Here is a 15,463-nt window from a genome sequence, read left to right on the forward strand (position 1 = left end):
TCATTGCCATTACATGAAAAATAAGTTAAAAAAATTGAGGCTTCTTTTGTGTTTAATGGAATCATTGCCATAAAGCATAATTTTATACTTTGTTTTTTTTTTTTAGTAAAGACAAATAAAAGATCTAACTGTGCTCAAGACATTTGTATAGGAAAAAAAGAGGACGATATAACTTTCGAGAGAAGACACGAGTACAAAGCTAAACTTGCCATTTAATTTTAAATGATTAAAAAGAAAAGAGAAAAAGTAAACGGAAAATTCGTCAAGAGAGAATTTTGAACAGCTAACGGCGCGACAATTTCAAGTGAGAAGAACCACGAGTATCGATAAAGTCTAAGTTTTAATTTATCAATTGGACACACAATACACACTCCAAGAGTCTAATCTGTTGTTTATATTCTTTAAAAAAAACCCCACACGTAATTTAAAAACAAAGTATGCATAAAAACAAAAACAAACAACTTAAAGAATAGTTCCAAAATACTGTAAAATAATTTTGAAAGAATAATAAATTACAGAAGAAATTCAAAAATCGTCTTGATTTTCTCTATTTTTCCAGTTGCGAATTAATAATGATGGAAAATGGGAGGAAATCCATGAAAAATGAATTGATCATCCTTAGAAATTGCATATTTTCAACAACTTTATTAGAAAAATAGGTACAAAAAATCGTATTGCTACTATATAAATTGTCATGTAATTTCATCAAAGTACTAAAGATAAACTTATTGTCTAAGAAGTCTTTGAACGAATTCGCTCAAATTGGTCATATTTCACAAAAAATAATTCAAGTATCAAAAAGAAAAACTTACGAAAATACGGAATTCATGGCATATTAGAGAGCCGTGTTGAGTAATAAGGATTTCATGAGAATATAAAATCGAATGACACAGAGAGATTTGTACGGAATGAACACAAGGAACGGGATGAAGAGGAATGAACAGTGGAAAAGAGACTCACGGATACACAAGAATGTCGCTTCGGCCGCTCAACTTCTGCGCGAACGTCTTTCCCGCGTCCGTGGGCGAGCTGAAGGCGATCTCGTCGAGTGTTAGCACGTGTCCGAAGACGAAGTGCATCTGCACAGCGGCCAGGAGTTGTCTAGCGACACCTTGCCCGCGGAAGGGAAGCGCTGTCCAGAGCCTGAGGATGCCACAGTGCGCCCCGAAGCGCTCCTCAGAGAAGTAGTCGACGTCGTTGCGCTGCACCAGACGATTGGCAGTCGTGATGGGCTCCGCCACGCACACACCCATGATCTGCTGGTGCGCCACGGCAATGTACGTGATGGCCTTGGCGTGCAGCACACGCGGGCACGCGCCCAGCTCCTTGTCCACCACTTCCAGCAGTCGCTGCACGCGATTCACCTGCGAAAGACAGTGAATTGTCAACGTGACGAAGCATTTTGGCCGCTTGGCGGAGTTCAAAGCAAAAGAATTAGTGAATAAAAATCCTATCAATTACTCCAAATATTCATCTTGGATAAGGAACAATTGCCACAACGTTCCGGAACACTCACCTTGGCCTGAGAGTCCGTGCTCTGCACACAAATCACGCGCCCCTCAGCGCCCCACGAGGCCACCGTGAGCACGACATTCTCCGTCTGCCAGCCGCGGAAGTTGATGTGATTGAGGGCGCTGTGGAAGTCCCAGTGGAGCTTCTCCTCCTCTGGCTCATGGACAGAGTAGACAAGATTGCACTCGCCGCACAGCTTGGCGCCGAACTCCCTCTGGCCAGCGTCTATCTGCATCTGTCCAGCGCCGATCGGCTTCCACAGTCGCCTCATCTGCCTCGCCTTCGCGCTCGCCACTTCCGGCGCCCTGAAGTCTCTCTTGAAGATGGGAAACACGCCCTCCTCCACCGGTTCTGTCGTCAACACGAACATCTCATCGAGAATCTTCGCCGCCGCCTCTTTGTGTGCCTCCGGCTCGCTGATGAAGATCTTGAACGTCTCCTCCGTGCAGATTCCCTTGCTGATCAGCAAATCGAGAATCGACTCCTGACGCTCAATCATCTCCTGGTCGGTCGTCCGATAGGGAAGCCTCTTCCTGAACATATCATGCGGATCACTTTGCACTTTGGCTATGATCTCATCCACTTCCTTCTCCTCCTCAGTCGTCAGCTTGTTGATGATGCCCTTCAGCTCTTGCTCGTCACAGAAGGAATCCTCCAAGTCATCAAAAGCCTCTTTGGCCACCTTCTTCCTCTTCTTCGGCGGCACGAGCGCCACTCTTCCGCGATCTACCGTGGCTGACAGCGCATGAATCAGCGTCAGTCTCTTCTTACTGCGCTTCGTACCGCTCTTGAAGAACTTCTTCGGTTGAATCTCCTCTTCCTCCTCCTCATCCTCCTCTTCTTCCTCGGCCGCTTCCTCGTCCGACGACGACTCTTCCTGCAGACGCAGAGGACGCGCCATGTCCAGAGGATTCTTCGCATTCCTCAAAATGCTGTTCAATCGCTGAATTTGACTGGTGGAAATGTCACTCTTCACCTCTTTCTTCTCAACTAGCTTGGCCTTCAGCGCCAACGCTCTGAAGATGCTCTTGCGCGTCGGCTTGGTGATCTTGTGGCTCACGCCCTTGTTAATCAGGCCCACTTTCTTGGGGCCGCGCGAGTACCGCCGGCTCGTGCTGGCGACGTTCTTGGCGTGCACCACGCGCTTTTCCGCCTTGCTGGCGCCCGACCCGTAGAAGCGCACCGGCGCGATGGCAGGCATCTCGAAGGACAGCGATGTCTTTGCCTTGACGAGCTCTTCGGCCTTCTGCGGCTGCTTCTCGTTCGGACTCTCCTCGTCGCTGTTCCACTTGGCCAGCCACTTGCGGGAGCTCTTGTTCACCAGAACCTGAGGGATTCCAATGTCACCCAAGATGAGGGACTTCTTGAAGGACATTCTGAGGTCGCGACAGTAGCTCTGCTTGTCCACCTGCAAAGAGAGGCGAGAAGAAAGACTTTAATCATAGAAGCATCAAGATCACAACCACTCAAATCAGCATTGATGCCAATATAAACACAATAATCATGAATATTTTAAGTATTCTGCAACTGTTGATGTGCACAATCTTCTCTGATAAGTTAATAAAGGAGGTTTGATCATCATTTTCACACTTTTCACACTGCAGTGAATTTCAATGCAATTTTTGCCACTTGCAGATGAGGAAAACAGGACAAATTCTACATGAATGTTCAATGTGGATTACAGTCTTCTGTACGCGATGGTATCATCAATGACGAGCTATCTGATACTCTTGATACAATTTCAGATAGAAAGCTTGCAAGGACGATTAAAAAATTGAATAATTACATTTGATTTTGTGAGATAAAAACACCCCCAAAAAGTCAGTTTGCTTCACAATGCGACAAAGAATAGAAGTTATTTTCCATCAAATCAACTTGTCTTTCTACAATTTTACAAAGTTCTTGGGTTTTGTGCCATTTTCCTACGATTCACACACAAATTCCTTCAGTCATTCTGCATTTTCTGCCATCTACAGCATTACAATAACACTCGTGACAACAATTTTCTATTCTCTCATCTGCCTTCCTGTCTATCACGACATCTTGACAGAACATTTCGGAAGAAATCTCGAATCTAACACAGGAACTGCACAACTTGCCTTTGAATATCTCGTCATAATTCTCACTCAATGCATTTATATTGCAAGAAGAGGAGAAATTGTGGCTTATTTCAACAGAAAAGCCAAATTAACAGCGACAATGGACAAAATTACAGTGAAGAGAAGAGCATTAAGAGGTTTCTATTCTGTGCTATTCACATTAATTTCACTTTTTACCATCAAAATGCTTCTGATTCTACCATTTGTTTTTATTGTACCCAAATCAGATCCACAAATAGGCTTCAGGTTCTTCGTTTATATTATTCCCAACACAGTTATGACCATCATTTGCTGCCACGGCACTCTAGAAGTGATAAGTCAGCGATATTTGGCACATAAAATCAACTTTGCTCTTGAAAAATCACTCAAAAAGTCCCAAATAGATACAAAAACCATATCAAGAGCCAAAAGAATGACAATATCTTGCGATATCAGTGATAAAATTGATGATTTGCTCATACTTTATACAGAATTAAGTGATATTTTGCAAAAATACAACGATTTTCAATCTTTCGTCCTTCTTCTCTTAATGCTCAATAAGATTCTTGAGATCATAATTCCAATATTCTTCGTGTATCTCATGTTGATAGGCGACTCAGTAACTTCTGTTAGCCTTGCAACAAATATAAGTGTCACAATTACGAATTTCGTAAGCTTCTCACAATTATTTTTCACCGTTTTATCATCTGACAAACTCACGAAAGAGGTAAAAAGTAACATCAACTATGATAAAATGTATTGAAAATCAATATCAAATCAATTTTGCTCATTTCAGATGGCGAAAACCGGAAGAATTCTCCACGATTTCTCGCTTTACAACACTGACGATCGTCTTAAAGAAAGCGTCAGTCGATTTTCCCTGCAAATCCTTCAGGAAAAGCGACCGATTGTCGTCTGCGGAATGTTCAACGTCGACAACACGCTTCTGTACGCAATGATATCATCGATGACCAGCTACTTAATTATGCTAATTCAGTTCCACGCCGAGAGATTGTAGATTGAGGACGAATTAGGGATTAAAAACAGTCAGTTTGGCTCAAAATGCCTTCGCGGGAAGAAGTTTGTTTTCACTGGATCACCAACAGTTTCCATTACATCAGCAAATTCTTCGGTCTAGCGCCATTTGGCTTCAGTTCGGCCAAGAAGAAATACAAGAAATCAGCAGTTTCGCTCGCATTCAGTCTTCTTATCCTGATTTTTATATCGCTTTCCTCTCCCTTTCTGATTTACCAATATTATTTAGTCCTAAATGAGTATTTAAATGGTCAAATCGGTTCATATGTTGGATTTTTTGAACTATTAAGCCAATGCCTAGAAGTTTTTGCCATCCTCTGTCTTAATATTTACAACAGAAGTGAAAGTATTGCTTATTTCAATGAAAAATCAGCCCTCAAAGATCAAATCAGTGACTTAATTGTGCCCACGAACAGCAAAATTTACTTCTTTGGTGTGCCTTTCTTATCATACTTCATTCTCTTTCTTAAAATATACGTAATTCTAAAGATAATGGTTTATGTCACAGCGGAAATAAACATCCTTGTCATTTTAATTTTCATCATTCCGAACGGAATTCTACTTTTTACAGGAATAATTCTTACCACTGAAGTAATTTCATTGCAATATTTCGCATGTAAAATTAATTCTTCACTCAAGGAATCAATTGCAGTGGTTGAAAATTTGCCAAAAAGCACGACAAAAGCCAAGAGAATGGTTTTGTTTTGCCAAATAAGTGACAAAATTGATCATTTGTCAATTCTTCACTCTAAACTTAATGCAATTCTTGTGATGTTCAATGACATTCAAAGCAAAATTCTCTTAATTTATATCGGAAATAAATTCACCGAACTCCTTATCCCAGCCTTCTTCCAATATTTAACTTTAAATGGCTTGATTGAAGGGAATCCAATAGCTTCTCAATCGTTTTTGTACACAAGCACACTTATTATGAACGTAGTTTGTGCAATTGAGCTGTTAATGCTCGTATTATGCAGTGATAAATTCATCAATGATGTAAATTGAGGTGTTTATGTTGAAAACAATCAATTCTGACAGTTTTTCTCAAATTCAGATGGCGAAAACCGGAAGAATTCTCCACGATTTCTCACTTTGCAACACTGACGATCGTCTTAAAGAGAGCGTCAGTCGATTTTCTCTGCAAATCTTGCAGGAAAAGCGACCGATTGTCGTCTGCGGAATGTATAAAGTCGACAATTCACTTCTCTACATTATGGCATCGTCAATGACCAGCTATTTGATTCTCCTCATTCAATTTCAAATAGAAGGTTTATGAATAAACCAGAGGATATCATCAATGGACATCAATTATGCAAACACAATTGTGATGATCTGATTGTAGATTGAGAGTGAAAACAAATTAAGAAAGATTAAGCAATCTCGCTAATTGATCGTCCTGATTCAGTTCCACACGGAAAAGAGACTCACCTCTGGCGTCTTCATCGACTCTTCCGGACGGTTTTCCTTTGTCTCCTCGGCTTCGGCGGTCGGCAAGGCGCTGAAGATGGGCGCCTGATCTGAGATCACGGAGCTCATGTTAGACACCTCGTCGTCCGGAGTCACGGGCTTCGTCAGCAGGAGGCTCCGGAAGCTGCGCTCGTCGGCGGCCGAAGACTCGTCGCCGACGGGACTGTAGCGAATGGGGCTCATGGGACCCAGATCTGAGTCCTCGTCGATGCTGAGGCACAGGCTGGTGGTGTTGCAGCGCCCGAAGAGAGCCCTCTTCCGCTCAGACATCTTCGGCGTTGGCGTGTGGCGGCTTCCGCGGGAAGTCTCCGCCACGGGCTTCTCCGGAGTCACTTCCATCACTCTCTGCACGCGGAAATGGTCAATCTTCAGTGCTGAACACGAAGTGTGGTGTGCAACTTACAAATTCTGCTGATGTCTTCGAGATTTGACCAGGATTTGGGCGCGATTCCTGCGAGTCTCTCCACACAACAAACAATAAAACGAGGTTATGTCGCCCAAAGTGTCAGATTTCGCGCCGTTAGTTCCAGCGAATCACTGGAATGAGCGAGACATCGCTATACGCCTGTGAGCAAGAGTGAGACAACCATATTCAATAGCTCAAATGAGATTGGTGTCTCGGCTAGTGAAACATTCCGGACAAAGTGAAAAATGCCTAAAAACCCTATGAAAACTCCTCTTTCCGGGCAGAAATTCAGTTGGTGGATAGTTAATGTACCAGTTTAATATTTTAAAAGCCTTTTTCTCTCAATTTCAACCTCCTTACAATGTATTTGATAAACTTCTCGCTGACCGTTAGTGCAGCGCATTCAAAATTTCCCCTCTCAGTGACGGACTGGAACATTCTCGTGCTGTTTTCTAGCACTTTTCCCGAGTGTCAGCTCTGTGTTTTGACTGGCGGTGCTCTCCAGATTGATTTTCGCCCCGCATTTTGGCGCCGTGAAGCTGTGCAGCGCATCAGGACGACCAGGACGCAGAAAATGTGAGTAAATCCCCGCCCTGAGCCTCCTTCTGGCGCGCCCCAAGTCTGCCCTCGAGCGCTGAAGTTCGCTGAAAATGTGACTCTCTTCTAGACAACCTCATTCTGGGGCATTGGCATTATTTTCCGTGCGGTTTCGGAATTGTTGTCCGGATTTGTTGGTCGGGGCCGAAGTTGCGTTATCGGTTGGTGGAAAGGTCGATATAATGTCTCAGTTGATGCGCGTGATCACGAGGAAAATGTCCACCTCACGCGCTGTGGAGAAAGTTGTGGTGATTGGCGGCGGATTGATGGGAGCCGGCATCGCGCAGGTAAGCGGCCGTCGTGGACTTTGACCGGCGGATCTCACGCTCTGTGGTCGCAGGTCGCCGCGTCGTCGGGCTTCCGGGTGACGCTGGTGGAGGTGAACGAGCAGCTGGTGGAGAAGGCGAAGGGCAACATCCAGAAGAGTCTAGCCAGGGTGGCCAAGAAGCAGTTCAAGGACGACGAGGCGGCGCAGAACGGCTTCGTGGCTACGACGCTGGGCCGCCTGGACGCCACGTGCAGTCTCACGGACGCCGTGCGTGACACGGACCTTGTCATTGAGGCTATCGTGGAGAACATGAAGGTGAGATCGGGAGCTAGTCAGAGGCAGCGATAACAGCGCCGCTCGTTGCAGGTCAAGCACGATCTCTTCGCCAAGATCGACTCCGTGGCGCCGCAGCACGCAATCTTCGCCAGCAACACGTCCTCGCTGTCCATCCGCGAGATCGCGCAGGTCACGCAGCGTCGCGACCGCTTCGGCGGGTTGCACTTTTTCAACCCAGTGCCCGTGATGAAGCTGCTGGAGGTCATCCGGACGCCCGAGACGTCCGATGACACGTACAAACGGATGATGGACTTCGGCCAAAGCATGGGCAAGGTCTGCATCACGTGCAAAGACACGCCGGGCTTCGTGGTGAACCGCCTGCTGGTGCCGTACTTGGCGGAAGCGGTGCGTCTGCTCGAGAGAGGTGAGAAGGGCGGATTTGCTGTTGTGACCAGTCAATCAGCCTCATCAGATTCAATTGGAGAGACTGACAAAGCGCAGCGATACGGAAGAGCGGAGCAATTAGAGCTATTCTAATGTTTTCGCAGAAGAATCACAGCCGGCAAATTGATTAAGTATAATTAAGTCGAGATCTTGCAAAGCGCTTCACACAAAGACTTTTCTCTGAATACTGGAAATTAAGTGCGGATCTTTATTATTCTGGGCTTTTTGGAAAGATCTTGCATCATTCTATAGCTTTTCTTAACATCAGAAGCTCATAAAATTGTCCTTTTGACACTTTTCCTGTGATTAATTAACACTTGCTAAGAAACATGATTTTTTCTCAGTGCGTCGTAAAGTGTTAAAGAGAATTCACCGTAAGCAAACAAATTGAGCTTTAATTACACAGATTTATTTACATGTAAAAAATATCACTTGCAAAGAAAAGCAGCAATAATGTTAACAATTTGTCCAACACATCGCAGTTAAGTGAGAAATCAACTTGAGAAAAAATGTTTTAAAACTTTAGCTCAAGTGTGCGAAAAAGCTCTGCTCTTCCCTATGTTTTTGAATGCGAGAATGTCGAGTGCTCGTTTTGTGCGTCTCTTGAAACTCCAGTTTTCCCATTTCTTTATCTGATAAGACGAGATAGACTTGAGAAGCTTGTCATGCTTGAAGCAGAAGCAAACAATCAATCGCTTTCCGTCTTCCAGGCGACGCTACTGCCAAAGACATCGACATCGCCATGAAACTGGGCGCCGGCTACCCGATGGGGCCTCTTGAGTTGGCGGACTACGTTGGCCTGGACACCACGCGCAACATTATCAGCGGATGGCACGAGAATTTCCCGGAGAATCCGCTCTTTCAGCCCATCGGGACGCTGGAGAAGCTGGTCCAGGACGGGAAGTTGGGCGTGAAGTCCGGCGAGGGCTTCTACAGCTACAAGAAATAGCCTCTAAGACGCAGATTAGCCTATAATGTTCTTTTGATACGTGGAAACATTGATTTATGGTGGCACAGGAATGGTTCTTTTACTCGGCGCACTGATAAAGGCCGCGTGGGCGTGTTCCCATGTCATTTGCGCCAAGTGAATTGCGTTGGAAAAGGCTGTTTATTAGCGCCGACAATGCCTGTGTGAATTAATCACACGTTAGTTTATTCTTCACTATATTTGACTCACTTTTCGTCCATTACGTCGCCGATAAGTGAACCGAAGGTGGTGCCAAATTAGTCATGAGCAGAGTTGAGTGATCAATAGATCAGAGATTTGGGAGCAAGTTGAAGGGATTAACCCTTGAACATCAGTTTTACTTGTGACTGGATAGTTTAGAAACGATCTGAAGTTAATTTCTATATGAAAAACTTATTTAAAATATAATTTTAGTGTCTTTTACCCTAAAAATTTGCCAGGAAATGAGTGAAAATAGTTTTGTTTAACGCTAACAATATATTGTTTTTAATTTAACATAGTCAAAATAGTATTTTTTAGTATTTGATTATTGAGATTTCTATCCATAATCTTTGATCTATCAAAACTTCTTTGCAAGACTCCTACCAACTCAGCCGTCAAAGTCGTTAATGTGAACGTTAAAAGGCCACTTCAGCTTGCTTGAAACCTCTTTCTTCGCCCAATCAGTCGCTGATAAACTACTAAAGTGTGAAAAGTGCATTCAAGACACTAAGAAAGCCCAGCAGAGCTGCTCATTTTCGGCTGAATGTCGTAAGTTAGCTTCCACACGTTTATCGGCAAATCAATGCTGGGCAAGCGTGCTTTATCAACGCAATCGCGGGGGATAAAGGTGATATGGGAGTCACGAGATCAGCAAGAACAAAAGCGCGCGGGCAGGGATTAAATGAGGAAGAGTGGCCGAGGCAAAAAAAAGACACGAACATGAGGCTTTTGCGTAATTAATCTGTGCTGGACGGTTTTCTATCCGCGCAAAAGTTGATTTCCCAAATGGACTTTGGCAGTCGAAGTGGTCTTTTTGAGCCAACTGGACGTCTTTTCTCAGTGGTTTGTTAACGCAGTGTTTTCTGGACTTTCTTTGCAGGCATGAGTCGACTTAAGTTGCCGCCGTATCAGCGCAAGAAGAACTCAACAGGTAAAAAAAACCAACGCGGAAATCTCATGGGAGAGAGAAAGTGAAATTGTTTGCTCACAAAAGTGATTTATCGTCACAATATTGAACGATGGTGTCTCGTGCAAAGTCTAGCATTGCAAACTCATTTGTATTCAGCGCCATGGAATGATCTCATCGCGGAGAAGTTCTCAGAAATTCCCCACCAATTAATGCACTTTCGCTAAACCATGCATTCTACGCTCAATCAACCGCGTCGCAGTGCATTATGCGCTTTTTCTGTACGCTAAGCGTGATATTAAGAGGGAATATTGGGTGCAGAAGGAATCAAAGGGGAGATATTGTGGTCAGAAGTGGTGTACAGTTTAGTGAAAGTTACTAAAAAGTGCAAGTGCCAAACAAAATTAGCAAATATTCCTGTCTTAAAGGCTTAATTTTTCACATCAGTTGGCGAACTTGTTTCAATTCCTTTTGATTCTTACATGGAATGAATAGATTATATTACTATTCGAGGTTATGTCACTCAACGAAAAGATATCTTAAGTAGGTTGAAAGACCTGCAAAAACATAATTTCTCACGCTTAGGCTGGGAACATTTCAATTTATTAGTAGAATGAAATTTACATACAATGACGAGGCGATAAGAAAACAAACACTGTAAAAGTAAATTGTGCTAAAGTCGAACATAACCACAAAAAAATATGTTTTGGATTTTGAAATATATTAATTTAAATAGTTTTCTCGTCTATTTTTGACTTAGGAATTACAATTTTGAGCTTATTAACAAGTAGTGACAGATAGAAATATTTTCGTTTTATACTCAAGAAGTTCTGAGTATTTTTGGTAATGTTGTTTCGAGGTTATGTTGAATTACAATTCTGTAATTCTGAATTGTCTTATTTTTTTTAAATTAATAATCCCATAATTTTTCCTAAGATTTCTTCTAATATCCTTATAATAAGTTAGGGAACTCCTTATAATATACGACGAAGTTTGAGGAGTTGTACAGATTTTAGTCTACTCTTTCTCCCTTGGCAGGAGCTTTTAGAAAATCTGCCCCACCGACGCTCTCGGCGCCCTTCAGCGAGATGACTTCCGTCCCCGGCAATTTGCCCAAGCTGCCCGCGGGCTGCGTGCCGCTGGAGACGCAAGTGGCGGGCCACACATTCCAGGCCGGCGAGATTGGCATCCTGCGCGAGGCTGACGGTACGATTCTCAAGCCCGCCGCGAAGCCGCTGTGCGGCGCTCGCGAGATTAAGTTCTACGACACACTGCTGGACGCCACGGAGCCCAGCCTCGTGGCGCTGCGCGAGCTGGTGCCAGAGTATCGCGGCACGCAGAAGCTGTTCCTGGGCGAACGCTACGTGGACTTCATGAAGCTGGTGGACGCCACTGAGGGCATGCTGGAGCCCTGCATCATGGACGTGAAGATCGGCGAACGCACGTGGGATCCACTGGCCACGGAGGAGAAGCGCGCCGCCGAGGAGCAGAAGTATTTGGCGTGCAAGAAGGCGTTGGGCCTCTGCATTCCCGGCTTCCAGGTGTATCACCTGGCCAGCGGCCGCCTGAAGCGCTACAGCAAGGACTACGGCAAGAAGCTGAACGAGAAGAGTGTGCGCGACGCGCTGCGGATCTTCTTGAACGCCGACTCTGGACTGTGCAGGGCGCTGCTCATGCAACTGCTGTCGGGCCTGTGGGCCATCCAGAAGTGGGCGCGCACACAGAAAGCCCTCCGACTCTACTCCAGTTCCGTCCTCCTGGTCTACGACGCCGCCAGGCTGCGCAGCACAATCCAGGCGAGGAGGAGAATCAGGTGAGGCTCAGATAAGGAAGAAGGGATCATAAGAAGAATTTTCATGACAATTTCCCAAAATCATGTGATTTTGCTCTTAAACTGACACCTTGCGAGGGTTAACCATTGATTTTCTCTCTGGTTTTCCTCGCCAGCGCTCCGAATGGCAACCCACCGACGCCTCCAACGGCCGAATGCAACGGATCACCGTTCAATTGGACCGCCGCTCCTGCGGATCCCGTGCAGTCTTACCAGAAGATCCAGCGCAGCCACTCGGCGCAGAACAACTACGACCAGGACCTGAAGGAGATCCGCGATCAGTATGCCTTCATGCTGCATCGGCTGACTGGCGAGAGGAAGGAGTGGGCGACGGTGAAGATGATCGATTTCGCGCACGCCTTTCCGGCCGACGAGGACGCAGTGGACGCCAACTACTTGTTCGGCATCGAGAACCTGGTGAAGATGTTCGAGGAATTCCTCAAGGAGTGCGACTAGGCACGCAGTATTACCGTAATCATACTCTCTTAAGCACACACACACACATACACTTTTGTACACAGGATAAAGATTATGTCTTACAAATTTCACGACTTCTTGCTCATTTACAAAACTCGGTGTGTACAATTTATACAAAATTTCTGCTATTGTCTGCAAGGAATTGTGGCGCGAATGTTTTCGGTTTGTTGCACAGAGAAATTGATGCTTTTGCTGAGAAATGCAGCGCAGTTTATAGGCCTGACGAGCCTCCGCTTTGGCCCAGCACGCGGCTGTTGTAGGCCGCGTTCATCTGCTCCAGCAGGATGAACGTGAGCACTGTGTGCGGCCCGAGACGGGCGAAGTACGGCGTGAAGCCCTTCCACAGCGCGAAGATGCCCTCGTTGCGAACCACCTTGAGGATCACATCGACGGCGCCGCGATACTCGGGCTTCCCGTCGACGACCTTCATGTTCTGGATGCGCGTCTTAGCGATGTCCACCGGCATCGAGGCGGCAGTGGTGATGAAGCCTGGCAAGAAGGAAGAGATATTGGCGGTAAAATGCATTGAATATTGAATTCTTTTGATTAATTTGCCTTTAAAAAGAATTCGATTTGAAACATTAACAATGAACAATGCTCACCAGAAATCATGCTGGCCACGAAGTGCGTCTGGATGCCGTCGGCGAACTTGCCAGTGCTCAGCAGGTACTCCTTGGCCTGCGAGTAGGACGCCAGCTGTGCCATGTTCACCACCATGGCTCTGCCCATGGTCGGGATGCAGCCGCGCCACAGCATCAGCACGCCCTCCTCCTTCGCGATCCTGGACAGCGCATTCACCACGCTCGTGTAGTTGCGCCGCTCGGCCAGCGGCAGCCGCCCATCGGCCGTCATGCGAATCAGCGACACCTCGGCCGGCGTGCCCACGAAGGCGCCCGTGGCGCCGGCGATCATGCCCATGCCCATGCGCTCCAGCAGTCCCGGCGCCTTGTTCTGGTGCTGCCGGTACGTCTCGCTAAGCGCCGTGAAGACGCCGAGGCGCGTCGTGGTGTACGTCGCCTGGCGCAGCAGCCCGGCGCCGATGCCACGGTAGATTCCGCTCACGCCCTCCTTCTTCAGGATGCCCGTGAAGGCGTCGAAGGTGTTCTTGTACTCGCGCGCGGCGCCACCCTCGCCCTGGATCTGCATCCGCGTCTTCACGAGGTCCAGCGGCTGCACCACGCAAGTGGCGCCCATGCTGCAAAGATTCCACCAATGCAGCACTCAAAAGTAGGTCCATTGGGATTGAGAGAATGCTAAGAATTGTACTAACTGAAGCTATTTGGAACAAGTGAGAATCGAACCGACAGTCAAATAGAAGTTATTTAAAGTGTTTAAAGTTAAGATCGTGGTTTGCCATAAACATTTTTAGAGCTTTCGTTCATTTTGTGATAAGAAAATGTGATAAAATTGTGGAAAAATTAAAAATCAGAAAATATATTCATTATTGCTTTGAATAATGAATATTTGAAGCTTATAATATTAAATCTCACATTCGTTTCACATAATAAGATATGAAAGAAAGGTTGAATGAGGTCCTAAACTTTGGTACTCAAACAACTCATACTATTAAAAAGTCATATTAATAGTAAATATAATTAATCTGTTTATAATTCTGAGTCGAAGCGTGAGATTTAGAATAAGTCAAAGGGTGAATTTCTGAAAGTAAATCCACTGATAGTTGAGAGAAAAACTTTTCCTAGACAATAAAACTCCCTAATCGAGCAATGTAAGCAAATTCCTTGACATTTTCTCTATCTCTTGAGTCACTCTGGCTGTTAAATATTGATTAGATATGCACCAGAACATTTCCATTTGTCGTTTCTCAACTGCTTTGCCTCACATTGCAAAATATATCTCCTCTTGACTGTCGCACAAAAAAAAGCATCTTTTCTGTGTCTTTCCTAGAGCTTCTCGCCACTGTGAAAATTGATACGATAAATATTATCACACAGTGAGAATCTCATCGACTGGTGAGATTGTGTAACTGTCCGGGCATTTTTTCTGCCAAAACAGCAAATGAAAGAAATGGAGAGTTATCAGCAATCGATTGATTGCCTTTGGCTTGGGCGCGACTATAAATAGCGAGCCGGTAATTGATTTTCGTGGCCGCGCTTTCGCCCTACTTTTGCATATAATCTTGTGCCAATGTTCGCATCATATGCAGAAGCTATTTCTGGCTGCAGCATCTGCAGAACTGCACGCTGGCCTTGACTCATTGATCTTGTTGTCTGGGGTGAAGATTTCCGCGAGGAAGACAGTGTAAATTCATGATAATTTACGGGTTGTTTGAGTAAAGAGAAAAAAAAAGCCCCCATTAAATGGTCCATAAATTATTATGTAACTCGCGTCGTACGTCTTTCGCCTGACAATTTGCTCCAAAAATAACTGTCTCGAGTGATTCTTTTAGACGGGTTTTTGCACTAAATGAACCAAATTTACACAGAACAGTTTATTTTCATCCTTCTTCACTTTCCTCAGTAGACTTCAGTGCCGCTAAAGGACAGATTTTTGCACTCTTTGCTTACCCAGCGAGACCTCCGAAGAGGTACTTGATATATCCAGGCTGTTTCTTCTTATCACTCATCTCAACTGCGGGCAATCATGCAAAAGAGCACCAAAAGTTTCGCAGAAACACGTTTTTCACGTTAATAAGAGTTGTAAAAAGATAATTAATTATTCGATTAGAGACTTGATATTTTAACAGCTAAAATCACTAAAAGTAAACGATTGTTGCCGGTGATTTAGCACGTTTTTTGGTCGTTGGGCGTGTTTTCGAGGGTTTTGTGCGATTTGTGGGTGAAAACAAGAATTTTGCACTGATTTTTCACCCCAAAATCTCGAACACAAATGCAATTTTTTCCACTAAAATCGTGCCATTGACGTCTTTGCCGCCCAAACCGTACAAATGTGCCCGAATTCTGACGGGAAATTTCCAACGCCAACCAACAGTAGATGGGAAATTTCAGCAGTTTCAATCGCCAACGGTCGCCTTCACGT

The 15,463-nt window shown here is 45.1% G+C and overlaps 4 protein-coding genes across 4 annotated transcripts; 2 read left to right on the top strand and 2 right to left on the bottom strand.

Moving 5' to 3' along the window:
* Window positions 1-88: 88 nt before the first annotated feature.
* On the bottom strand, window positions 89-6,585 carry LOC132255551 (N-acetyltransferase eco). The gene is made up of 4 exons (XM_059751633.1): window positions 6,496-6,585; window positions 6,054-6,437; window positions 1,517-2,920; window positions 89-1,364 (listed from the first exon to the last, which is right to left on the bottom strand). The coding sequence occupies exons 2-4, from the start codon at window positions 6,429-6,431 to the stop codon at window positions 957-959; spliced, it is 2,190 nt and encodes a 729-aa protein (XP_059607616.1). The 5' UTR covers window positions 6,432-6,437; window positions 6,496-6,585; the 3' UTR covers window positions 89-956.
* A 266-nt stretch (window positions 6,586-6,851) lies between these two features.
* LOC132256470 (hydroxyacyl-coenzyme A dehydrogenase, mitochondrial-like) lies at window positions 6,852-9,103 on the top strand. The gene is made up of 5 exons (XM_059752901.1): window positions 6,852-7,074; window positions 7,166-7,382; window positions 7,436-7,678; window positions 7,730-8,063; window positions 8,794-9,103. Exons 1-5 carry the CDS (start codon window positions 6,860-6,862, stop codon window positions 9,030-9,032), a joined length of 1,248 nt encoding a protein of 415 aa, XP_059608884.1. The 5' UTR covers window positions 6,852-6,859; the 3' UTR covers window positions 9,033-9,103.
* Window positions 9,104-9,516: 413 nt separating this feature from the next.
* On the top strand, window positions 9,517-12,532 carry LOC132256471 (inositol polyphosphate multikinase). The gene is made up of 4 exons (XM_059752902.1): window positions 9,517-9,800; window positions 10,132-10,182; window positions 11,197-11,971; window positions 12,106-12,532. Exons 2-4 carry the CDS (start codon window positions 10,134-10,136, stop codon window positions 12,443-12,445), a joined length of 1,164 nt encoding a protein of 387 aa, XP_059608885.1. The 5' UTR covers window positions 9,517-9,800; window positions 10,132-10,133; the 3' UTR covers window positions 12,446-12,532.
* Window positions 12,519-15,352, bottom strand: LOC132256472 (mitochondrial 2-oxoglutarate/malate carrier protein). Its single transcript, XM_059752903.1, has 3 exons — window positions 14,992-15,352; window positions 13,069-13,661; window positions 12,519-12,955 (listed from the first exon to the last, which is right to left on the bottom strand). Exons 1-3 carry the CDS (start codon window positions 15,048-15,050, stop codon window positions 12,678-12,680), a joined length of 930 nt encoding a protein of 309 aa, XP_059608886.1. The 5' UTR covers window positions 15,051-15,352; the 3' UTR covers window positions 12,519-12,677.
* Between the last annotated feature and the right edge of the window lie 111 nt (window positions 15,353-15,463).

This window comes from Phlebotomus argentipes, unplaced genomic scaffold (genome assembly GCF_947086385.1).
Source record: "Phlebotomus argentipes unplaced genomic scaffold, Phlebotomus argentipes genome assembly contig_5, whole genome shotgun sequence".
In the NCBI taxonomy this organism is placed as follows: domain Eukaryota; kingdom Metazoa; phylum Arthropoda; class Insecta; order Diptera; family Psychodidae; genus Phlebotomus; species Phlebotomus argentipes.

Excerpts from the sequence above, each read along its gene's own strand:
- LOC132255551 (XM_059751633.1), bottom strand. The coding sequence starts at position 6,431 with ATGGAAGTGACTCCGGAGAAGCCCGTGGCGGAGACTTCCCGCGGAAGC. Across the intron at positions 2,921-6,053 it reads AGTCGATGAAGACGCCAGAG|GTGGACAAGCAGAGCTACTG; the intron begins GTGAGTCTCTTT and ends CTCTCTTTGCAG. Across the intron at positions 1,365-1,516 it reads GCACGGACTCTCAGGCCAAG|GTGAATCGCGTGCAGCGACT; the intron begins GTGAGTGTTCCG and ends TGTCTTTCGCAG.
- LOC132256470 (XM_059752901.1), top strand. The coding sequence starts at position 6,860 with ATGTATTTGATAAACTTCTCGCTGACCGTTAGTGCAGCGCATTCAAAA. Across the intron at positions 7,075-7,165 it reads ACGACCAGGACGCAGAAAAT|ACAACCTCATTCTGGGGCAT; the intron begins GTGAGTAAATCC and ends ACTCTCTTCTAG. Across the intron at positions 7,679-7,729 it reads CTATCGTGGAGAACATGAAG|GTCAAGCACGATCTCTTCGC; the intron begins GTGAGATCGGGA and ends CGCTCGTTGCAG.
- LOC132256471 (XM_059752902.1), top strand. The coding sequence starts at position 10,134 with ATGAGTCGACTTAAGTTGCCGCCGTATCAGCGCAAGAAGAACTCAACA. Across the intron at positions 10,183-11,196 it reads GCGCAAGAAGAACTCAACAG|GAGCTTTTAGAAAATCTGCC; the intron begins GTAAAAAAAACC and ends CTCCCTTGGCAG. Across the intron at positions 11,972-12,105 it reads CAGGCGAGGAGGAGAATCAG|CGCTCCGAATGGCAACCCAC; the intron begins GTGAGGCTCAGA and ends TTTCCTCGCCAG.
- LOC132256472 (XM_059752903.1), bottom strand. The coding sequence starts at position 15,050 with ATGAGTGATAAGAAGAAACAGCCTGGATATATCAAGTACCTCTTCGGA. Across the intron at positions 13,662-14,991 it reads CTCTTCGGAGGTCTCGCTGG|CATGGGCGCCACTTGCGTGG; the intron begins GTAAGCAAAGAG and ends GAATCTTTGCAG. Across the intron at positions 12,956-13,068 it reads CGTGGCCAGCATGATTTCTG|GCTTCATCACCACTGCCGCC; the intron begins GTGAGCATTGTT and ends CCTTCTTGCCAG.